The sequence below is a fragment of the Choristoneura fumiferana genome, chromosome 29 (assembly GCF_025370935.1).
Source record: "Choristoneura fumiferana chromosome 29, NRCan_CFum_1, whole genome shotgun sequence".
Classification (NCBI taxonomy): Eukaryota; Metazoa; Arthropoda; class Insecta; order Lepidoptera; family Tortricidae; genus Choristoneura; species Choristoneura fumiferana.
This window is the reverse complement of record NC_133500.1, coordinates 1,050,455-1,075,386: the sequence shown is the minus strand read 5'-3', so window position 1 is coordinate 1,075,386 and position 24,932 is coordinate 1,050,455. Positions and strand designations below refer to the sequence as shown.

At 41.3% G+C, this 24,932-nt stretch overlaps 2 protein-coding genes across 3 annotated transcripts in view; one reads left to right on the top strand and one right to left on the bottom strand.

Annotated features, from left to right (window-relative positions):
- The window catches only part of LOC141444281 (U-megalopygitoxin(8)-Mo12-like), a 241,785-nt gene that overhangs the window by 49,457 nt on the left and 167,396 nt on the right, over positions 1 to 24,932 (top strand). The window contains exon 1 of one of the 2 annotated variants that reach the window (XM_074109777.1): positions 13,381 to 13,391. The exons of the other annotated variant lie outside the window; for it this stretch is intronic. The gene's annotated coding sequence lies outside the window, so the exon portion shown is untranslated. Of the gene's footprint in view, positions 1 to 13,380; positions 13,392 to 24,932 lie in introns of those variants that run through there. 2 annotated transcript variants of the gene reach the window in all.
- LOC141444052 (uncharacterized) overlaps positions 3,955 to 24,932 on the bottom strand; it is a 29,945-nt gene continuing 8,967 nt past the window's right edge. The window contains exons 6-21 of the mRNA XM_074109489.1: positions 22,665 to 22,897; positions 21,713 to 21,853; positions 21,010 to 21,081; positions 15,928 to 16,101; positions 14,754 to 14,922; positions 13,816 to 13,986; positions 13,468 to 13,530; positions 12,124 to 12,221; positions 10,781 to 10,905; positions 10,465 to 10,478; positions 10,216 to 10,311; positions 8,926 to 9,007; positions 8,325 to 8,447; positions 7,547 to 7,746; positions 7,060 to 7,215; positions 3,955 to 5,679 (exon numbers count right to left, since the gene is read on the bottom strand). Coding sequence (XP_073965590.1) covers positions 5,587 to 5,679; positions 7,060 to 7,215; positions 7,547 to 7,746; positions 8,325 to 8,447; positions 8,926 to 9,007; positions 10,216 to 10,311; positions 10,465 to 10,478; positions 10,781 to 10,905; positions 12,124 to 12,221; positions 13,468 to 13,530; positions 13,816 to 13,986; positions 14,754 to 14,922; positions 15,928 to 16,101; positions 21,010 to 21,081; positions 21,713 to 21,853; positions 22,665 to 22,897 — 2,010 coding nt within the window. The 3' untranslated portion in view covers positions 3,955 to 5,586. The remainder of the gene's footprint in view (positions 5,680 to 7,059; positions 7,216 to 7,546; positions 7,747 to 8,324; positions 8,448 to 8,925; positions 9,008 to 10,215; positions 10,312 to 10,464; positions 10,479 to 10,780; positions 10,906 to 12,123; positions 12,222 to 13,467; positions 13,531 to 13,815; positions 13,987 to 14,753; positions 14,923 to 15,927; positions 16,102 to 21,009; positions 21,082 to 21,712; positions 21,854 to 22,664; positions 22,898 to 24,932) is intronic.

Here is a 24,932-nt window from a genome sequence, read left to right as displayed (position 1 = left end):
ATGGAACTTTGATCAAAAGATAATGAACATGTCAGTTCCCAAAGGCCTGAACTATAAAAACACCACAACAGCCATATGATTTAAATGAGTAACGACATGACATGTCCTCCAAACCATACCACCGGATCCCCTGCCACAGAGTGGCAAACCTACGCACGGATTCTCTTACACAGAACTCTAAACAAATGTCTGCCACAAATCTGTCTACTCACTTATTCTAGCAGCCTGCGACCAGGGCTCTGACAATATGGCTTGGAAAACACCAACATTTAAGATATTGACATTCCAAATTGAGTAAAACATATTCCTCTTGGCTCGAGTCCTTACACACTCCATTAAGTTATTGTAAAAATGACGAAAGTATTTGCTGTCGACTACCTAAAAAGGTTATAGATAATCACAAGCATTTACTTAACCTCTTCACCGCCACAAAACAAACGAAGCTGCGAAGTGAGTCCAGACGTGCTCTAACGCAACAGAAAAACCAGCGACAGATCAATGTGATTTTTAATTCCATTGGAGGATTAATTTCGAGTTGAATGTCGGTCATGTATAGATGACCGTGGCGTGTGAGGCATTCTATTGGCTGTCACGACTGATGACTCTAGCGGTGAAGAGGTTAATTACCTTCCGAGCCTTCATAAAAAATAAGAAATAGGAGCACCGCCGTGCGGGGCTCCGTCAACTAGATGGACGTAAAGTCGTAGAGGATTAGCAGTTGTACGTTGATGTATATAATATATACATATTATGTGTGTTCAAAGGTAATGAATATTCTAAGAACAATCCATACTTATATTTTAAATACGAAAGTGTGGGTGTTTGTAGGTTTGTCAGTCTTTCACGTCGAAACGAAGCTACTGATCGACGTGATTTTTGGCATAGAGATAGTTTATGGGCCAGAGAGTGACATAGGCTACTTTTTATCCAGAAAAATGCACAGTTCCTGAGGGAACAGCGCGCGATAACCGAATTCCACGCGGGCGAAGCCGCGGGCAAAAGCTTGTCGTCAATAAAAGCCATCATATTCTGTAATATACTTTATTATATTCACGAGAGGTATTACATTAGTAATCATTAAACTTAATTAATTACAATCGTCTCTCACTCGCTCTTTCATGCACCTCGCTCACTCTAGCATAAAAGTAATAATTTACAACTGGATTACTCATGCCTTTAGGTACCTCAAGCCTAGGTTTAGATACATTTGTCCCGTAAAAGCTTAGTCAAGCTTGTACTTTTTAACACTCAATGCCAGTGACACGTCTGTGATCAGAGAATTCTCACTCCTATGCCGATGACACGCATGTGTGTCAACAGATCATACTCCTATGCTAATGACACTCAATCGTGACTGATCATTTCGGCCGGCATGGCGTAACGCCGGGTCTCCACTTACCGAGCCCCGCGGGCGGCAGCCATTTTCGGTGCGATTTTGAGCCTTGTGTCGAACCAAATCATGCCTCGCGAGCCGGCTCGCTCAGTGGAGACCCGGCTTAAGGACTTAACGGAACATCGTCGGAGGCAAACGTGGTAAAAATTATTCATTTTTGTGTCAATTTGCCAGTTCTTTTATTACAATAACCTGACCAGCGATCGACCCCTATTGATCTCAACTGATTCAAAGTGCAGATTCAAAGGTGTCACTCGATGGTTCAGTAAGTCTTTACTCTAGCTAGGCTAAGAAATAGACAAAACATGTTTTAGCTATGTTAACTATTAATAAAAGGACAAATTAAAGTGAGAAAATTACTTAATAAACAAGTAACAGTAAGTAAGTATTTTTCTACTTTTGTAATGTCTCTGTACTACTTTTGGTGATCAATAAAGAATATTTGTATTGTATTGTAACATCAAATTTTCATTTACAGGCGTCAGTTTTTGTACAGATCTTATTTTTTTAAAGTAAGAATTAAATTATGAATGTATACACCATTTTGTTTAGCTCGTGTTCATAAACTAAACAAACCAAACCATGTGACTGCCTTCAATTCGGCTGCCTTTTATTGAATACAAAAATGAAATATCTGCATCAAAATTGATAACGTCACTACTTTGGAAAAAATTCTTATCTTAAATCAATACGCCAACAAGTTTGACCCTTGAAATAAAGCTCATAGTTTACTCAGAAAAATTATCAATTTTGAGATACAGTCGAGAAGTTTTGAGGTAGATACACGTTATATAGGTGGAACCTTTATGCTACTAATGTCATGTTGACACCCTGTACATTTGCTAAAGAAATCATAGCGATATTGATCAAGATAAGGTTCCATCCTGGTACGTGACAATATCTAACATAATTTTTTTCAATATTTCCAAATTTAGCGATCAGTGGCTCCCTAAAAATATAATTAGCATAGTTACTGTCGAGTCAGGCTATCAACTATATTTATTTTTGGACTTTCAAAATAACTAATGAAAACTTGGGTACCCGCAATACCTAAAAGCATGTAAACTAATATTACTAGGTGCAACGAGGTAAATCTTTCAGATACGCTCCACGGATCTATATTGAAGTGGATGACAGATGCGGTGAAATGCAGTGTACTATGTGGAGTACAAATATTTCAATGATATAAGAACTTTAAACATGTCGAAATCATTTTTCAATCATAAAACTGAAATCTCATCTCGTTCTGACGCACTGAGGTTCTGTTATCAATACTGCAACGCTAGCGCCCCGCGGTAATGTAACATTATTACGTTTCTTATCGTGTTTATGTGTAAGAGTCCTTACTGGCAGGATTTTATCGGAATAATGTAAACTGTCCATAACACTGTTATAAAGTCAGGTCAGGGTTTACTTGGATGAGTAGACTGTGGTCGTCCACTTGTATACAGGTCCGTGACACGCCCTCCTGCATTAACTATCAGTATTTACTATTTACATTCCGAGGCCCGTCCTACAATTCAACAGAACTGTCATACAGTACCATCAGCCAAAAATATGGTCTATCTTCTTCTTCTCTTTTAAAATATAGGACTATTTCGCCAGTGTCAAAGTAAACTCTCTTTGAGAGGGACGTTGTAACGGTGATTGTAGTTTTTGCAACTTGATAGTAAAATTCCAGAAACCACGTGGAGACAACTTGCGCATTAAAAAATGTCAGACACGAGAGCAATATAGAATTTTGTGATCACTGTTCACTGTTAAGGTTAATCGCCGCATAAAACACTATCAAAATTATACTTCAACTAGCCAAAGAAACAGAAATAGCAATATTAGATATTGTCTACATCCGCCATGTTCGAATGCTACAATCGAATCAAATGGTCTATCAATTTTTAAACAAGTTCCTGTCAAATGAATATGTCGCTAAAGTCGAACTTTCAAGTTGACAGACACGTCTATTGGCATTATTGTTTTATGACACGCAAACGATTATGAACTTTAAATCATATATTTGGCTGATGGTACGGTCAAGGGCGATGATATCGACACGGCCAAAGTTGCAAAAATATACACGACTCTATGCACTTAACATTAAGACCGTGTATACATATTCTTGCAACTTTGGCCGTGTCGATATCTTTGCCCTTGACTGTACAACAATGTTGCCTCCACGACAAACTGTAGAAATCAACTTTTCCTAGTTACAAATGCCTTATTTATAACTGTTCGAGTCGATTCGGGCCTCATTCATACTAACCCCAAAACTTGCTTCGTAGTTTTTATATGAAATTATTACAAAATGTAGGAAAACACGTCAATCCTTTTTCGATACCTTGTCACATCAAGACTCCCCACACCTTTCGACGCCACGTAATAAGAGCGAAAAAGACGTTTTTCAGCCGAGCCGATCGACGTCCTTTTTGCGTATATATTGCGTTGATAGAAAGCGCTTTTTCAATCGGTTAAAGCCGATTTCAAGTAGGTATGAGTACATAGACCTTTAGTCATTGCTCATTGCATTTGTATAGTCGAAAGCAATAAGATCTAAGGCCGTATAGTCTAACGCGCATCTCTTTCTACCCTCGTCTAACACCGTGGGACAGAAAGAAGCGATGAAAACTAATGCGATTCCAAGTCTGTTAGACAAAAAGGCCCCTGGTCGGATTCTTTTAACATAATATAGACCTCATCATCATGTCGGCCGAAGGACGTCTACTGCTGGACATAGGCCTCCCCCAAGGCTCTCCACTCAGACCAACCGGGAATATAGACTTAATTTATTTAATTTATTGTACACGCATATCTTGCATAAACGTAGCTATCATAAGGTCGATGGGAAAGTAATTGTTTTAGTTTTAATATACACCTATCTCCATTGATTCAATGAGAGAAAAATTAAAAATGCCACTATGTCCCATACAAAAAATCTGCTCTGTCACTTCTTACAGAGACAAAAACAAGACAACAAAAAGAATTTTGACCCATTACTCGTTTCGTCAAGACTCGAGTACTGTAAGTTATGAAATAGCTTATTAAATTAACCATTTCCACGCCAACGACTCATATATACGTCCATAACTTCAATGCAAAAGCAACCTTCGTTGAATTGTGTTAAGGTTCAATTTCAGACATTGCAATGTAGAAGCCTGGCGTAAGGGTGATGTCTTTTGTATTTGACGTGGCGGCGAAAAGGTTGAAAGAACCCGACCAAATCTTCATTGACTTCCAACGACAACGTCCTAGCATTGCCCAACACTCCAGGGCCTACGCTAGCCGACGCGGTTTGCACGCGGTGGACGTCCATTGAAAAACAGTATGAGCAGCACTAGCCGCTAACTGCGCGCGACGGATTTTACCTGGCCGTATACTAAGAAGTGCAAAATTCAAACTTTCGTATCTTGCCGTCCCGCTGACGCTTATATTATTAAATACGAGAGTGATAGGGACGGTACGACACGAACTAGTGATGCAACAGACCTCTGTTTCTGTTCCCGCAACTGCGGAAGTTCCGTGCGCTTTTTAACATCCAACATCCAAACATCCGTTTCCGCTTCTGTTTCCGCAACTTTTATAACGGAAACATAATCTGAAGTTTACGACGGTTGAGTGACAGTTGAGACTCAACTCTCACTCAGCGGCCGAATTACTTTTCATAAAATATCACTTACCATTAGTTAATTTCGAATATTAATAAAAAATATATATAAAAATTAAATTTAAAAATTCTATTGTGTATTTCTATTTCTAATCTAAGTTTGGTGTGTATTTGATATTTAACCTCCTAAAGCCCAAGTCAAATTTTTGAAATATAAACATCAAACTTTATGTCATTCATTTATGATAGAGTTTGATGTTCAAATTACAATAAGTCCTTTATAAAGGACTCTGGGCGTTAGGAGGTTAATAAAAATATATTTGTAAAAAAACTTTTTTTTTATAGTTTATTTATACACTTCTGTTTCTGCATCCGTTTCCGCTAAAATTGACATCTGTTTCCGTTTCTGATTCCGCTAAGAGACTTCCGTTGCATCACTAATACGAACTTCTATTTTCTAATTTCGTGGTAGCCCCCCCGGCACCCGCGCCCGCAGGCGTGCGCCCGCGAAGTGCTCCCGCGTCAGCCAGCGTAGGCACTCAGAGGCCGACTATTTTAACTATCGTTTGTGAGTGCTACGGGCATGGGGCTCGGGTCACTTGTGCAGGCCGGCGCGTTTCGCTTCCAACTCGTAGATAAGCAGACGCCACATCTTTACTACGAACACTTCGGCTTCTTCGTCTAAAACCTGAAAAACATTTTTTCTGTAAGTTGTCATCATGAATTAGCTCTCACATTGGCGTTTATGGCATTAAAGTGTATAGCTTTTGTGTGTATATTCAATGACTTAATGTTCATTTTAGAATCAGGTTCAAGGGTCACATATCAAATTAATTAATTAGCCTTTCTTTTACGCGTAAGGGTGCACATATCAAATTATAATGATTATGCCTGACCTCTTTCACGCTGTAATTTAAAAATAACAACATTTTATTCATCAATTATATGTTTTTTTTCAAACTAAATACCTCTTGTTAGTGAAAAACTTTAATAAAAAACTGTAGTAGTCGCAACCTTAAGAAACTTTCCGTTGATATAGAATTTCATAGTATTTTTAACTTAAATTTCCACGCATTACTGACAAAAGGGTCGTGACAGAAAAACACACGGACAACAAAGTGATCCTACAAGTGTTTGAAGTACGACATTGAATATTGAAATAATTAGCAAAACCGAATTGGGCAAGATATATGTTTCACTTACAGTTTGTTCTGGCTCTATTCCTCAGTCCCAGGGACACATTTAAGACACAATATAAGCACTTTCACAGTTTTTTTTACAAGTCAAATCTTTCAGGTCAATGAGGCTATCGCGTTAATTCGCCGCTAGAGGCGCTAGTGTAGCGTGAGGTCTCCGAAATGTCAAATCTCATAGTTTTTGGGTGAGCTACGCGGGTTTATTTTTAATTAGAAATAATTTTGTAATATTCTGCAATATTTCTGAAATTAAAATGGCAATTATGCGTTACGGCTGAATGTCTTTGAGACATGTCTTTCAACTTTTGTCCTCCTTTTTTCCGAACAAAACGGGGACTATGCAACACTGTGGTTGCTCGATTTTATGTACGGTTTTAAGGTGTATTAAATATGATTTTAATCTAAACTTTGTTTTCACGCCCGTAATAACTGCTTTGAAAGCCATACTTAAAACTCACGCAACAGTGCGCCTCTAGTGAGTCAAAAACGATAGTCTTGCCCTTTCCTTTTTATGTACCATCAGCCAAATAAGTGGTCTACCAATTTTTAAACGCGTTCCTATTAAATGAATATGTCGCTAAAGTCGAACTTTCAGTTGACAAACACGTCTATGGACGTTATTGTTTTAGGACATGCAAACGATTATCAACTTTAGGGTGGTAGACCACATATTTGGCTGATGGTACCTTCCCGAAAAAGATATGAATATGATAATGAGAATGAGCAAGAGAATGATAAGAAATAGTATAAGAATGACTGAAAATGAGTATGAGAATGAGTATGAGAATGAGTATGAGAATGAGTATGAGAAATGAGTATGAGAATGAGTATGAGAAATGAGTATGAGAATGAGTATGAGAATGAATAAGTACCATCTGCACGTCGTCGAGGATGCGCGCGGGCGCGGCGCCGGCCACCACCTTGCTGCAGATGAAGTCCACGAGCGTGGGCTCGGGCTCCCCGATGTACTCTATTATCTTTTTGTTGATCCACGGACGGATTTTCTTCTCCATTAGCACGCTATCGATCTGTAACGAACGGGATAAATTAGAACACATCAATAATAATTTTCTCAAAATGTTAAGTACACGACAGAATTTTACGTTACGGAAGTTATCGTTAAATACATAATATCAACACATAGTATTGTATGTAATTTTTTATCTAAATCGATGATTATCATGCGTTGTTCCCTCGGGAACTGTGCATTTGTCCTCCTCCTTCCTTCCTGGCCCATAAACTATCTCTATGCCACAAATCACGTCGATCCGTCGCTCCGTTTCGGCGTGAAAGACGGACAAACACACAAACACACACACTTTCGCATTTGTAACATTTGTATGGACATCTGTAACATACCTGCGCAGTGTCCAGTTTGTACTGGAACAGCTGATCCTTCTGCGTGGGTATCTTGTCGATGAGACTCTTGATGTGCCTCCGCTTCTCTTCAGCGCTCGCCTTGTCCTCCCCGGCTTCCGCTCGATCCTTGTCCTTATCCTTATCTTTTTCTTTCTCCTTGTCGCCTTTCTTTGACTTTTCCTTGTCTTTCTTTTCTTTACCTGTAAATATTGGGACTTGGAATTCGCAATCTAAACTAATATTATAAACTAGGTATCGCCCGCGACTTTGTCTGCGAAAAATTCGAGTATCGCGCGCCCTCGGTGTTCACAAATAATGGTGTAACACTAACAGTGAGAGGGTCAGTGGGAGAGTGACTAAATGTGTGACTGAGTGAGAGAGTAAATTAATGAATGGGTAAGCGGGAACTAAGTGGGTGATCGAGTGGAATAGTGAGTGAATGAGTGGGAAGGTCGTGAGTGTGTGGGAGTTCGAGAGTGAATGGGAGTGAGTGATTGAGTGTGTGATGGGGTGTTAGTGAGTGAATGGGAGTTAGAAGTGGAGTGGGAGTGAGTGATTGAGTTAGCGGGTGAATGAGTCATCGAGTGTGCGGCTGCGTGAATGTGTCGTGTGCGTGTGTTAAGCTTTGGTTTTGTAGGATCAGCGGTGCCGTCATGTAGCGGTGAATGACGTCACTAAAACGTTATCTATGTGGGCGGAATGGCGCGGTTTCCTAGAGAGCTCTCTACATACGGACAACATTCCGGTGACCGCTAATCCTAGGAAACCCGGGCTTTACCTCTGTGGTGGTGCTGCGCGGGCTGCTGCTGCTGCGGCGGCGGCAGGGGTGCGGGGGGCGGCGGCTCGTCGTCGTCGCCCGCGAAGGCCGCGTGCACGCGCCGCATGCCGCCGCCTGCGTCCGCTGCAAACACACAGAAAGATAAAGGTAACACTTTGTACCACAAGCGTGACATGACAATACGGTAGATGACGCCACCTATAAATTGACATATATTTTGTATGGCAATACGATATGGCGTCGCTTATTTTGGAACTCAAGCGACCAACTATTCATTAGTTTCAGACAACTAAAATCCAATCTAAAAATCTAGTTTTACAATTAATTTGAAAATTAATCTGGTTTCGAATCAAATAAGCTGTGATAGACAGACAGACAGACGGACACACGAGTTCCTTAAGGATTCCTTTTTTTTTAGAGGTATGGTCAAGGACTTTAATTCATGAGCCATCATGGACCCATTTCACAGTAAACGTCATAGTGACATCGCCTTACTTAACAAGACAAATCGTTATGACTTTTTATTTGAAAAGGTTCCATGTTGGCTCATGAATTAAAGTCCTTGGCCGTACGGGACCCTGATAATAAAAATGTAACTAACCGTTAGGACTGTGCGCATCCCGACCAGCTTTGAAACTGATGGTGATGGGGGAGCTGCCTTCCGACGCGCCGCCCGCACCAGACTGTGAACAAAACAATAATATATTGTGTGAGTGACGCGTCTTCTAGTTTAATAGACCTTACGTTGTGTTGTGACTGTTTTAATGTTAGAAGAACGGCTTGTTAAGTAAAAGATGTGACCGTCCAGGTTGAGTACATTTATTGCAATAAAATACGGAAGTAATCCAGTTAATTGCGTACGTACTTAAACAGTGTGACGTATACAGAGGGTGCAGCGTCGGCTTAACATTAATGTCGAGCGTGCTCGTACAGTAAACAGTCTCTTTAGTTGGTTTGGATAGGTATTTAACTAAATGTAAACAAAACAAGGTCAATTGGTGTCTTAAATATTGAGATTACCCCATTATACTATCTAAACATTTACATTTCTGTTTTGAAAAACACTAGTCAAATTTGTATTAGTTACAATGATAGATAAATAAAATGTATAAAAACCTTGAACGTACCAAATCTGGCAGCTGAAGTTTGTTTACATTTAGTTAAATACCTATCCAAACCAAGTATAGTATGAAGTATTTATTTAGGCCGGAGTCTAGCAAGCTAATACCACTAAAAGGGGAAGAATTGTGCAACACTTTCTACGCCGAATTTACTTATACTTCTTTAGCTGGTAGTTCTGTTTCACATGCCTGACAGATATAACTGAAAATCTTCTAAACAACCCACAGACGTAGTGAATCGCTTTCGTTTCAAAATACTATCCTAATGGACCGGGAAATGGTGACACAAAATATTACATGATTTGTACCAGTATGGCGGTTCTTCAGGGGTCTAATTACGGAATGACAAACCAGAAAATGATGGTCAAAGCGCTGGCGTTAATCGAACGTGTCGGATAAATAACGAGTGTCGAACGATTTGTTCCAGAAAAATGATTGTATTTTCCGATAGTCGATAACAAAAGATGTAGGCGGTAGGGTATAATAAAAAAAAAAAAAACAATTCAACCATTTGTTCCAGGCTAATTTTTGGATAAAATTCAAAATTAAAATCATTAATTCAGTAAATAGGCCGCAATGGGCACTTTTACACGTCATTTTTTAAACTACCAGCGCTTTCGGAAAGACCAACATTGCCAAGAAGAATGCGCCGCAAGAAACTTGGCATCGAGTAGCCATTCACGAAATATACCATGCCATACTTTTCTGGTTTCTTAATCAAGGTTTCTTTAAGAGTAAAACGGAAACAGACGAATGTATTGTACACTCACATGTCTCCTGGTGTGCGTGTGATTGTGCGCATGCGCGTGTTCGGCGCCGGAGGGCGGGCGCGGCGGCCGCGGCGGCGTCGTGCCGCCATCGGAGCTCTGCAACAAATCATTTTGCTAAATGACTCTGTAAAAAGTTATGCGTAAACCTAGAAATATTGATATAAAACTAATTTCTAGCTTTACCTAAAATACAAAATGATTGTGTAAGATTGTTTGTTTCTAAATAAAGGCCCTCAAAAGTGCGCATACCTGCGGCACCGAAACTATCCGACACACAACTAAGGTCATCGACATAGCTCAGAGAATTAGCAAGTTGAAGTGGCAGTGGGCTGGTCATATCGGTCGAAGAACCGACAACCGTCGGAGTAAACGAGTTCTTGAGTGGAGACCGCGTCTTGGCAAACGTAGTGTAGGGCGCCCTTCGGCCAGGGGAGTGACGCTCTGCGAAAGGCTGTTGGCAGAAGCTGGATGCGTCTAGCCGAGGACAGGACGCAGTGACGCTCATTGGGGGAGGCCTATGTCCAGCAGTAGACTGCTATATAGGCTGACGATGCTGATGATGTACCTGCGGCGTGCGCTGGTCCCGGTGGTGGTGGTGCTTGTGTCCGCGGCGCGGGGCGGCGGCGCTCAAGCGGCGGCGTGCTGGACCCCGCCGGCGAGCCCGCCAGCGCCGCGTCAGCGCCCCCGCCGCTGACAACAAACATATACACATTAAGCAAGACACGGGTGCACTATTACGGCCCTGATAAAGGTCTCAGCTCATTAGATCGACCCGGCGCCCGATCAGCACCGACTCGCCGCGAGCGGTTAGTATTGTTCATATGTATTTGTATGGGCATGCGCTCACTACATCAACTCCGTAGCGTCACCGGATCGCCTCTCTCGCGAGGTGTGTCCACGGGCGGACTCACACGCTTGCTCGTACGCTTGCCTCGCGTGAACCGCGCGCGGTCGGCGCAGCGCTCCCCACCCTCATTTAATAATACACTACTCGGAAATTCGTGGACCACGCGAGGTCCACTCGTTGTCAACGCGGGCGTCCATCCGTGGACCATCTGTCGACGAGTGGACGCCGAATGAGGGCTATCGCGAATGAATTCGCCGCTAGAGGCGCTAGTGTAGCGTGAGGTCTCCGAAATGTCAAATCTCATAGTTTTTGGGTGAACTACGCGGGTTTATTTATAATTAGAAAATTTTTGTGAAATTTTTGCATTACCTGAAATTAATTATGGCAAGACAGTTTTTTTCGGAACTTTTGTCCTCCCTTTTTTTCCGAACAAAACGGGACTAAGCAACACTGTGGTGGCTGGATATTTTTATGGTACGGTTTTAAGGTGTTTTAAAAATGATTTTAATCTAAACTTTGTTTTAACGCCCATAATAACAGACTCTGAAAGCCACACTTAAAAACCTCACGCAACAGTGCGCCATCTTGTGAGACAAAAAAGGATAACCCTCATTGAGGCGGTGCTAGTTGGTAACCATAATACCAACATGGAAATACCGACTCTTGCCGATTATATGGGCGTGTACACGAAAAATCGGGTCTATATTTCCATGTAGGTATTATCCGGCCGGAAAATAGTGTCACCAAAAATACAACCTGTGGCTATTCAAGGCTAGTGATTGATTAGGCTGTTACTAAACCTGTGAGGTACACATTTGGCCTCATCTGCACTTTACATCAGGCGAGATAGGGGACACAAAACAAAACTCGTGACAAAACCACTTCGTAAAAAATACTTCGATATTCTATTAAACTATATCATAAGTCATAACTAATAATATAACTAACAATCATGGCTCCTACAGCCAATGCATATCCCTTATCCCAAAAAGCCATCATAATATGTCCACAACCTCAACGTAAAGACCCCAGCTGCTTTTGCTAATTTTCCTGTCATTCACCTGTCGTCCGAGTCGATGGGTTCCGCTTCCGTGGGCAGCTGCCGGCTGGCGGCCGCGCGTAGGTACCGCTCGCGCTCCCGCGCCGCCTTCTCACGCGCCTGCCGAAACAAGTGTTACTATAGTATGCTGCAGTGAAAATTAATATGGGTAAATTTTACCACAACAACAACAACAACACAACGTCTCTAATTTTTTCTCTCTTCTTCTATTTATGTTTTTACTGTGATGTAGTGTTTTTTTAAGTCAATAAATTTTGTGTTTGTCTGTTTAAGGCACAAAACAGATAGGTACAGAAATCAATCTACATACAAAGTGCGCTCGATAAACGCACACATAAACACTGTTCACGGACACGATATCCCGGACCGGTTGGGACCAGTGCGAGCGCGAGTGCCATCCGCTTGAGACACGCGTCTGTGAACTTTTTTGTGCAATAATTAAAAATACGAATTTATTACACTTTAAAATATAATAATCGTGCATTTCGCCAATGTCCAAATCGTCGCAAGATATTTTGTGACAAATTTGTAATATAACAATTAGTTTTAGTGATTTATTTTGATTGATTTGATTGATTTTTAGTTTTATATAAATAAAAAATGTATTAAAAATATATAAAGAAACTTCTTTGTTTGTGGCTGTTGACACCTAATTACCTTGGTCTTAGACGAAGATTTTATTTTATGCACTAGTGCATAAAAAGTCATTTTATGTCGCCTAGATCCAGCATAAACACCAACTTTACGAGCATGAGAAGTGAAAAATATTTTAGTTATTATAAATTTATATTTCCATTCTTCCCGTTTCATTCTCAACAATAAATCCAACAACTAGATACGAGTGCCACTACCACAATAGTTTTTCGTGCATAAGCCATAGTCGACAACCCTGGAGCGTCCGCCGAGAGTAGGTATGAAAAATTAAGTACATACATGAGATTGGCTTCTGTTCCTATCTGTTTTGCGTTTAAGGTCTCTGCGCACTACACCATTTCATACGATCAACGCGTGACAGGCACGGAATGTAACGCGACACGGACTACATGTCAACGGGGTGTTATACCCGTGTATAAAGGGTTTAGTTACCATAGAATCCACGTAGCATCCACGTTATATCCGCGTATTATACCCGTAGTATCCGCGTACCTTACCAGTAGTAGCATCTGCGCTTTATTTAAATAGTAAAAATCGTATTTACGGACTATTCTAATAAAGTTTTCGTCTTCCTTTTTCGACAATAATATACATCAGTAATTTTCCCACAAAAATGCAAGTGACATTACTTTCGTTGAATCCATTCGTGGCTGCTCTTTAGAAATGACCTGTATCCAATTGAAGTGCTTACCTCTCTGCGAGCCTCCTCCCGCTGGAGGGCGCGTTCGTGTTCCCTCTGTTTTTGCTGCTCGGCCTGACAAAAAACAAAACATTTTTGGTCAAATATGATTGTATTGTAAGGTTGACCGAAAGAATCTGTTCAGTTAAATGACATTAAATTTCTAAAAATATAGTATGTCTCATAGAACAACGACATAGCTTTAAAATTAACGTTTTCACATGTCTCAAATAGGAGCTCCGCAATGCGGTGCTTCATCAGCCTTGTGAACGACTAGAGCGCGAAGGCGGCGGCGGCGGGGTATTGTGTGCGGGGTCAGTCACCTGCAGGCTGGTGTCCACCAGCAGTCGCGGCTGGTACAGCGCTTGTAGCTCCTGCGCGGCGCGCGCGAAGGCGCGGGGCGGCGGGGTCCCGGCCGGCCGGCCGCCCACACGGCGCGCCGCAGCGCCGCCAGTTCTCCTGTTCACGCGCGCGTTCTCGTCCATCCGCTGAAGCCTCGCGGACGCGTGCGCCGAGACGACGTTGCAGCTCCTAAAACACAGATATAAACTTAACTGAGCACAGTGATCCGAAGGCCTGACGAGGCGACACCTGACTACATCACACTTTAAGTCTGATTGCCACTGAGCGCATCGGGCCGGAGGCGTCCTAACGTACTTTACCTCCAAAGAAATTTAGAATGTCTGCTCATATTCGAAAGAAATTAACACAGCTTGCGGCCGGTCGGCTCCTCTCCCCCTCCTCTCAGCCGCCCTCTTGTCCGACCGCCACCGTTCGGCCTATCGCGTGCCGTCGGATCCATTCCATTCGACTCCCGCGGCTTGCTCTGGTCGCAGGCAACTAGTACATCTGGAGGGAGTGCGTGCTCGAGGAGCGTGGAACGCATCTCCACCCGGTCCGCTCAGCGGGCATCGTACTTTACAATCTTGGGCCAGCTCTTGCCAGCCTTTGACCTCGAGATCCGAAAGATCTCTTTGGACCTCGTCGCTCCAGCGGTACCTTGGAGGACCAACCGGTCACGATACGACGGAATGACGCAGACGGAAGCTGGAGGGTGAGGAACAATATGGAAATCGAAAACCTACATTATTATTGGAAACACCAAAGCTTCCTGAGTAAAAAAAAAACATATTTATTCCGTCAAGAGTATTTTTTTTCTTTTGTCAATGAAACAAAAAATGACAAAGATCAAGCTCGCAAAAGTTCAGAAATAGGGGAGAGCACCAGTTAGCTGGTATATACTAGTCAATTACACACAGCTGTATAAAAGAAATCAGCAAATACCGCATAGTACGTACCTTCCCCTTGTAGTACTTGTGATCCGCTCTCTCGTCATCATAATCCTCCAAGAACTCCTTTAGCCGTTTGGCTTCTCGCTCCCTCTCCTCCTCGCGGCATCGCTCCCTCTCTTTCTCCTTTTCGTATTCCTTCGCCTTGCGTCGTTCCCGAGTCTCCCACGCGCGAAGCCTGTCAAAGAGTATAGCTATTAAGTACATATGTACTGAATTATCTGTTGTTATCGTGAAAGTTCGGAAGAAACTAATACTTCCGAATATCGTCGCCGTGTCCATGAATTATTGTATCAATAAGTGTCATTTTTCTATTAAATAAATAGGGTACTTTATTTATTAGTGACAAATACCAAATCACAAGTTTCAAGTTTTTTTTATGGATGTCTTTCTATTCCGAAAGAAAGATCTGCAATTTTAATTTGAAATTATCTGTTGTTATCGTGAAAGTTCGGAAGAAACTAATACTTCCGAATATCGTCGCCGTGTCCATGAATTATTGTATTAATAAGTGTCATTTTTCTATTAAATAAATAGGGTACTTTATTTATTAGTGACAAATACCAAATCACAAGTTTCAAGTTTTTTTTATGGATGTCTTTCTATTCCGAAAGAAAGATCTGCAATTTTAATTTGAACTTTTGAATATTACTGACATGTTATGACCCCCCACAAAAACGTAGTGTAAAAAAACCTAATAAAAATACTAAGATGTTAATCACTCTACACCGATTAATGATCTCTCAATGCGACGTTTCCCTACGCTGTCTTGATGGGTGCTGTGGCTGATTGACTAATACGAACGTTCATCAATATTATTGAAAATCTGTTTAAATAACATATATACCTCTTTGAGTTTCTCGCCGGGTTCTTCTGAGGTTTTTCCGATCCGTTGGTAGATTTTATTTTTTGCCATTCATATCATAAGTGCTTGTAAATCCGAGTTTAGACTTGCAAGAGTGCAAGTTGCATTACATTGCGAGGCAGTAAAGCTAACGAGTTTGTAGTGGGCAATCGAGCGCCGCAATGTCTTCTCTCGTTTCTTTATAGCCTAAATTGAATTGTATACGGTGTGCAAAATAGGGGCCTATGTCCAACAGTGGACGTCCTACGGCTGAGATGATGATGGCCGTCTCCGCCACCGCAGTGGGTCAAGCTTTAAGGAATCACGCCAGCCACTAACCTCTCCTGGTAAGCCGCCTCCTTCTCCTTGGCCTTCTTCTCGAGCCGCTTCTTCTCTTTGGCCTCTTCTTCCAACTCCCTGGTGCGGCGGTCGATCTCGCCGCGCGATCGCCCGCGCGATCGGTCGCGTGAACGCTCGCGGTCGCGGGAACGCTCCCGTTCGCGCTCGCGCTCTCTGCGGGAAAACAATATCATTATTATGATTGGTTTTTTGGAGTCTTTTTGTATTTTTTATTTCAACTCTAAATTTGTTACTTTTACGGGTATCCCGTGAAACCATATCGAAAATACAAACTGAGACATGGATGCACAGAAAAACCAGAAAAAGACACCAGCGCTTAATTTGATTGCTTAGTAGCGACATCTCTTGTCGGGGTGAGCGTTTGGTTCCGAAAGAGTGTGACGTCTCTCGATGAGAGCGGAACATAGATGTCGCTAGTGCTGCTGCATAAGTAGCGTAGTAGAAATAAGCAATCTGAGATATGTATGCATAGGAAAAATTCGTGTCTAGATTCCTGTCCAGCGGTGGTGTAGGGGTTATAGCACGCAGCACGGATTGCTGAGGAAATGGGTTCGATTCCCAGGGCTGGTCTCTTTTTCTGGTTTTTCTGTGCATCCATGTCTCAGTTTGTATTTTCAATATCATTATTGACAAACTAGAGTTTACCCGCGGCTTTGCACGCGTAAACTATTCGATCTGGTAGTTACAATTGAAATTCCGGGATTTTACAAAATTCCCCTGGGAAATCCCAAAATTTATATCGTGATCTGCATTGAGGTTGTGTTAAGAAAGATTGTACAAAATCTAATCAACAAAAAGTTGGAAAACCCCCGACTTCGTCAACTTCAAAAACCGATTTTGATGAAACACGTCTAAGAACCATCGCTAGAAAACCTGATTTCAAATTTTAAAAAAACGCATTCAAATCGGTCCACCCGTTTAAGAGCTACTGTGCCAGACACATAGCAGGCACACAGCAGACACACACAGCGGTCAAATAATTAATTGAATCAGGCGTTACTTTGCGGAGGTCCATATCAATGAACTAAAAGAATTTCTAAAAACATATAATAATATAGGGGGGGTACTAGTTAGTGACAAATTAAAACGGTTGTTGTGGTTTGACAGTCTAACATCTAGTAGCATGGTGTACGGTTATGTTGCTCTGAAGATGAGCTCTGGTTGAGTTCGAAACGCGTCAGTGTAGTGTCGTGGTGGTGATAGAAGGTTTTGTGTGAATTATGTGTTCTTAAAGTGTGGAGGTGGAGGAACTGCATGAGCACGCAAATTTTGCATAAACTTAACTATCATAAGGTCAAACTTATAACACCCCTCTTTTTGCGTCGGGCGTTGAAAATAGAAAAAAAGTAAAAGTAATAAAATGTTAACGCTAGTGACATTTACTTCTTAGGCTGACCCGCAGCAGCGGCCCGGCGCAGGTCGCGAGCTATCTCGCGCCGTGTACGTATGTACGGGCAGAGCGAACAGAGAGCGAGCATCGCTACCGGCAACTAGCTTTAGACACTACGGGGCTGTTTATCCATTGATTAGCGTTAACCGACGGTTAAATGTGATGCCGTCTCCGTCAATTCGAACAAAACAAATAGAGACAGCATCACACCTAACCGCCAGTTGACACTAATCAATGGATGGTGAAATAGCCCCTACATGACACTAAAGCCGAGTTTAGACTTGCAAGAAAGATCGTGCAAGTTGCATTACATTGCGAGGCCGTAAAGCCAACGAGTTTGTTGCGGTCAATCGACCGCCGCAAATGTAATGCAACTTGCACGATTTTTCTTGCAAGTCTAAACTCGGCTTAACACTGACATACACTGTCACAGTCCACAAGCTACGATGAACTAAGACACTCCGTGGAAGAATATAATTAATTTAGTTTGGTTAAAAACAGTTTTTCTGCCAACATACATACACATACATAAAATCACGCCTCTTTCCCAACGGGGTAGGCAGAGACTACATCCTTCCTCTACATCAATCTTTTCATGCATGCACGTCGGTTTAGAGTACTCCTGACCCGACCTTTCTTCAGAACGTCCCCGATTTGATCGTGGTACGTTCGTCTAGGCCTTCCTCTCCCAACGTTCCCATTCACGCTCCTCTTATAGATCTGCTTAGTCAATCTGTTTTCATTCATTCTATCAACATGCCCAAACCATCCAAGCATCCCTTTCTCAATCCGTGTGACTATACCTTCATTTACACCACAGCGTTCTCTTATCGCACTATTTCTAGTTCTGTCACTCAGTTTCCCACCTAACATACTTCTTAACGCTCTCATTTCTACCGCATTTATTCTACTCTGATGCCTTTCCTGCCACACCCAACTTTCACTTCCATACATGAGTGTTGGTACCAGCACCCCTCTATGCACAGCCAAACGAGCTCTTTTGGAGATTTTCTGGCTATTCATAAAGGTGTGCAACGCTCCATTCACTACGTTACCAGCCTTTACTCTCCTTTCAATATCACTTTCACACTTTCCATCCCTGGTAAACATAGATCCCAGGTACACATATTCATTCACTTGCTCCAAGTTTCCGTCACCAATCCGGACACACACTTCCGTTACGTTCTCTTCCTTTTCGAATACCATAACTTTCGTCTTTTTTTCTGCCAACGATACTTTATTATTGCATCGTCATCGAACCAATGCACATTTTTATACTACTCTTTGACTCTGTAGCACATCACCATATAGCAAACAGTACAGAAAACAGGCACAGTCGAACCATTCGATCCCTGACCCAGCGTAGAACGCTCTCACAGTAAGCGGCATAATGAATTCCCTTGTCAACCAATGCGATGTCACTATGACATTTTTGTACGAAAAGTATCCACATTGGGTTACGAATCAGTTGGTTCGATAGTGCATAAAATAATTTCAAGGCAAGCAGTAGCAAGCGTATTTAAAACCAGTCTGTGTCTACGACCTTTCATTTAACTTGCAATGTTATTTAGTCAAATCTTGCAAGTGAAACACCCTTTTTAGTAGTCGGATTAACTTGAAACTCGGCACGGATATGTAGGATGACCACCAACGGATGGACGGATGGCCTCAGAGGCCGTATTGCCTAACGTTTGTGGTGCTCTCTGCTCCTCGGTCTCGTCAAAGCCGCAGGTTCACGGTGACGGTTCATGGCTGAGGCCTATGTCCAACAGTTGATGTCCCGCAGCATTCCCGTTGCAGATGACAAGCACAGTCAGCAAAAAAAAATCTGTTTTTAATAGTTTCCCGTACACACTATTTTTAACTCGATATCATCTCGTCAACGAAAAGCAACTTTTCGAATTTCGCAATGTACAATCGCAGCCGACTTAGAACTGAGTATCGGCGATAAGGTGTGCTGTGTAGTAATTTTACGCTGGCTTTAGGGCTGCCGGCAACGAACTAATAGCATTAGAAATAAGGAGCATGGCCATAAGACCATATATTGTTTTCAGCTGACAGCTTCCTCGGACAAAGAGCTTAGCTATTGAAAGAGGGAACGCTGCCAGCATCTTCGGGACCTTGTCTATGGGGGCTACATTAAATAATTTATTTTAGTTTTTTTTTGTATTTTTTTTTCTTTTATGTGGGTATTTTAAGCTTCATCATATTTATGTAAAGAGTTATAATTTAATGGTACAATCAGCCAAATAAGTGGTCTATCAATTTTTAAACAAGTTCCTACCAAATAAATATGTCGCTAAAGTCGAACTTTCAAGTTCACAGACACGTCTATTGGCATTATTGTTTTCTGACATGCAAACGATTATCAACTTTAGGGTGGTAGACCACATATTTGGCTGATGGTACCTACTACTTAAGTAGGTATTTATATATTCAGTTCAGTCTCTAAGTTGATTGTTCAAAAAAATGTATAATATTTTTTACTATACGCTTTTTTTGCTACCTATACATTTTTACCCCCGGCGCGAAAAGAGGGGTGTTATAAGTTTGACGCCAATGTCTATCTGTGGCATCGCAGCTCTCAAACAGATGGACCGAGTTCTACGCGTTTTTTTTTGCGCGCAAGCGAGTTTCCATTCAGTAGTTCTTACTTAGCTATGTTAGATAAAAATCGGTTCAGCCGTTTTTGAATTACTAGTTTAACTGCGGCTTCGCACGCGTAAACTATTCGATCTGGTACAATTGAAATTCCGGGATTTTACAAAATTCCCCTGAGAATTCCCAAAATTTATTTCGTGGTCTTCATTGAAGTTGTGTTAAGAACAACTGTCCAAAATTTGAAGACTCTAAACAAAGCGGTTGAAATTTCAAGATTCTATCCCTATTCCGTGGGAATATCGGGATAAAAAGTAGCCTATGTGTTATTCCAGACGTGCAGCTACCTAAATACCAAATTTCAGTACTCTAAGCCCAGCGGTTGTTATTTCGAGATTTTACCCTTATCCCGTGGAAATATCGGGATAAAAAGTAGCCTATGTGTTATTCTAGATGTCCAGCTATGTACAGCTATGTACATCTGGATGTAATGGTTTACTCGCGCAAAGCCGCGGTTTAACACTACTATAGTAGAGTAGACCATACACTATACCCGCACAAGCCGTAAGTGATAAACTGATAAAACAAATTAATTTACGTTAGCAGTGGCGCGTTATCGCAACCATAGCCGCCATTGCTAATCTAAGGCGTTGAACTGTATAGTGCAGCTGGTCTATAGAGTAACCCTGCCAAATGTGTGTCAGAGGTGTATAGCGAATTACATAAAGTTTTTTAATAATTATGGACGAAATACATAATGGGGTAATTTAACTTCTCTTTGCGCATTTTCTTCTTCGAAAAAGTGTACGACATTTATCAAATATGTAACCATTTAAAAGGGATGGCTAAGAAAAACGATATATATATTATATTGATTGCCATAAATAAATATCATTGGCCGGCCAATTGACATCAATTGACCTAGTCCCAAACGAAACAAGGCTTGTACTATGGGTGTGTACTATATTTATGCGGCAGCCGTATTACCGTGTTACCATCTTTAGCTGGTAACATTACGGTATATAGGTCTTGTTAAAAAAATCTGGAAAGTATAATAGGTAAAGCAAACTCACCTTTCTCTGTCCCGCTCCCTCTCTCGTTCCCTTTCTCGGATCTCGCGTTCTCTATCCCGCTCGCGCGCTTCCCTGGAAGATTCACAAATTGAATCAGACTGTCCCTGCCTTATTACCTTTCTAAGAAATGCTCAATCGGTCAATATAAACGTTTTATTTTTTAATATCTGATACAAAATCTCAAAGAAAACAGAAATATAAAGCTAGGGCTGGGGATCGAACCTACGTCATTCCATGATGCGTGCCCATCCCGACATTTTTTAGAATTACTACATAATACAGTAATTTCATTTTTGTTTTTTTTTTACTAGACTTCGTCTGCGCGGATCTAGGTTATAGCGCGGTGGCGCCCTCTACCGGAATTAAAGGTATCCTATGTTGATCCTTGGGGTTCAAACTACTCATATAATATACCAAATTTCATCAAAATCGGTTCAGTGGTTTCGACGTGAAAGCGTAACAGACAGACAGCAGACAGATAGACAGAGTTACTTTCGTATTTATAATATTATAAGTAGGGATTTGCAGAAACGTGGTGAACAATATCTTTTTTTTTAAGTAATTTTAAATATCTTTTTTTTTCTTTTTCTGGTGCTCTAGCGGGTGCTTTTTAAACCCGCATCTGGCTAACCATGCCGGGTGCTTAAAATGATAATGGATTAAAATGAAAATGGTAATGGTAAACAACGCCGTAAATACGAACCGCTCCCTCTCCCGCTCTCGTTCCCGCTCCCGCTCCCTCTCCCTGTCCCGCTCGCGCTCCTCCCGCTCCCGCTCCCGCTCTCTCTCTCGCTCCTTGTCCCGCTCACGTTCCTTCTCTCGCTCGTCGCGACGCTCCTTGCTCCTGCGACAATAAAGTTATGATATAATCTCGATCGGGGACGCTACTACGAAATTCGAAAATCCAAGTTCGTATCGTACCGTCCCTCTCACTCCCGTATCAAATAATATAAGCGTCAGTGGGACGGAATTTTGCACTTCGTAGTATACGGCCAGATTTGATGGCCCTTCGCCGACCGAGTGACACAGGTATACGTTAGAGTAAGACGGCAATACATAATGCTCAAAATTTATTAATCTACTCTTACACATGCTAGTTTTACTAGCACGAAAGCATGCTACCTACTAGCATGTGTGTACAGAACACGTGCTACTATTAAGCATGCTTAGTAAAGACCATGTGTAAGGCGGCCTTTATACTAATTTAATTACTAGATAATAAGCAGACATATAGGTACTTACAGCAAACTGAAGTCAACAAATACGCAGAAGCGTGGAAAAAGAAGATTATCATAAGTTTTACATCACTTTACGTACGCATGTTTAGTTCAAATCTTACAAGTCAAAGAACCACTTCTAGCAGTCGGAGTGACTAAAAAATTTGGTATAGGTACAGTCAACGTCATAAATAAGTGATCACTTTTGTACCTTAGGTGAAAGCGACAGAAATGATCAATTATTTATGACGTTGAATGTACCTACATACATTGAGTAGGTAGGTAGATGATCCCTCCTACAACAATGCAAAAAAAGTATACCTAAAAAAAGCTAGCATTATATTTTTTTAAAGGATGGACTAATTTTTGACTACAAGTTAAATGGGTTTACAAGACGAGAATTTACATTAAAAAATAAACTTTTTAAATGCTACTAACCTTGACACGCTCCTCCTCCGCCTCTCCTTATCATCCTTCCTATCCTTGTCCCTTTCTCGCTCGCGATCCCTCTCCCTGTCCCGCTCGCGCTCCCTCGGCTCCGGCCGCTCCCTCTCCTTGTCCCTGTCCTTCTCATCCCGTTCCTTATCTCTGTCCCTTTCGCGGTCCTTGTCTTTGCCGTCTCTGTCCTTGTCGCGCGGCGGCTTGCGGCGCACCACGACCTCGGCTTCGTCCTACGCGACAAACGGGAGAGTCACGCACTGCTAGCCGTGTCAAATACACAGGGGGGTACGAAAACCCATAACAAACTCGAGTGTGCAATTTGTGTGTGTGTGTTTGTTTGATATTTTCATTGATAAATCCAGAGACATCAGTAGCTTTTTGTTGCTAAAATATTATACGTTCCTTGGTTCTGTATTATAACATAATACCAATATGACTGGGCTTGCCATTACACATTGATTTATGAAATTTGTTAATTAATAACACTATTTATGGAACTTTTTCCTACGTTTTTTTATCATGTGGCGTATCATTTTTCTATCGGCTTTCGTCGTTTCCGCGTCAATAGATGTGGCGAGCGACCAGACTAACTAAAGAAGCGGCCAGTTGCCCTTGCGGCCAAGTACGCGACGTCCATCGCAAATCTTCCTATACATCAACAGCGAATCAAGTCGAAATAATGTATAATTAAAATTGAGGCTGTGTTTAAAAAAAAATGTGTACCTTTTCTTTCAAAAATTATTTAATTTTATGATATGATACAAATTTTACGAGTCGGTTTTGTGACGCCCCTAGGTACAGTGTATGAGAAAAATCATCACAAAACTGACGTTTTTGTTTGGAGACATTTTTTTAAACTATCGGAATCGATTGTGCTCTTGATTCTGAGTAGGAATAACCATATTATTTCTTAAATAGGAAAAAAAAGTAAAGGTACACTTTTATGTAAAAATGCTTCATTTACCTACCCAGTGAATTTATCGTAGCGGCCACTAGTCGTGGTCACAGCCGTCTATTGCGCGAGATGCTCCAAAAAAAATTGAACCGTATTTAACATACGAAACTTAACTTTAACTTTCAATACGAAAACAATAAGTTGTATTTATTTATTTTGAAAAAAAAATGACTATCTGCTAAGTTTCTTGGCAATGATGGTCTTTCCGAAAGCGCTGGTAGTTTTAAAAAACTACGTGTGAAAGAGCCCATTGCGGCCTGCTTTCAGAATAAATTATTTTAATTTTGGACATAATGTCTCTGGGAAAATCAGTGGAGGTGTCCCTAAAATAGCTGATGTTAAAAATAATGAGTGAGTGAAATGAAAGATACAATTGCTCTGGGTCTTCGTTTGAAATAACAGATATACACTACAGTTATGTATTTGGATTCAAAATCTACGAACAATTTATCCACACAACGATGCGAACGTAGACTTTGCATACAAATAAGTCACACAGTGACAAAAAAACGCGGCGCCATACCAATATCATTTGGAAACTTTTGATTAAATTTATGGTAAATTTGTATTTACTTTAACTCATACAGTGTAACAAGAATGAGTAGAAATTATAAGAAACACCCTATTTCGGAAAAACTCACTCAAGCATTTGAAGCGGAATGTGAAATCTTGGGTCTCGTACTCTGATGTTGTGCACTTAACATGCAGAATTTGCAAACTGTCATTCTACCATTTCCACTTTAGGGCTGCGGCAATATTTAGTTTTCCAAAAGGGTTCATCCGCTACAAGTTTGAGGACCGCTGTTCTGGCTTATTCGCGTACAGACCAGCAAATGGACGGACAGACACAGCGGACGGACCAGGTGAATCTATGTAAGGGTTCCGTTTTCCGTCATTTGATAATGGAATACAAAACACGCACTTTTTTCATTTCATATGGGTATAGTCGACCAAAATTGGTTTAAATTGTAAGTCTGCTGCTTCATCAGATCATTACAAAATATATTTTTTTTTTTAAATCATACATTGTGGAAAAAAAACATTGATTATCACCAACACAACACACACAGCTGCCAAGTTAAAAACTGGAGCACTTCAATTTCAACAACCTACGCGCACATTTCTGTCAGAAGTACCCCTCCCAATCACCCCCTTGAGCTCAACCGATTCAGTTTTCTGTCAAAAAAAGTGTTCCGCAGATTTATGTCAAACTGTACTCAATAATCTACAGGTATGGTATGAACGCCGCGCTAGCAAAGCGGTTTTATACTAAACGCCGCGCTGCACGGCCAATACCGCCTGACTCTCTG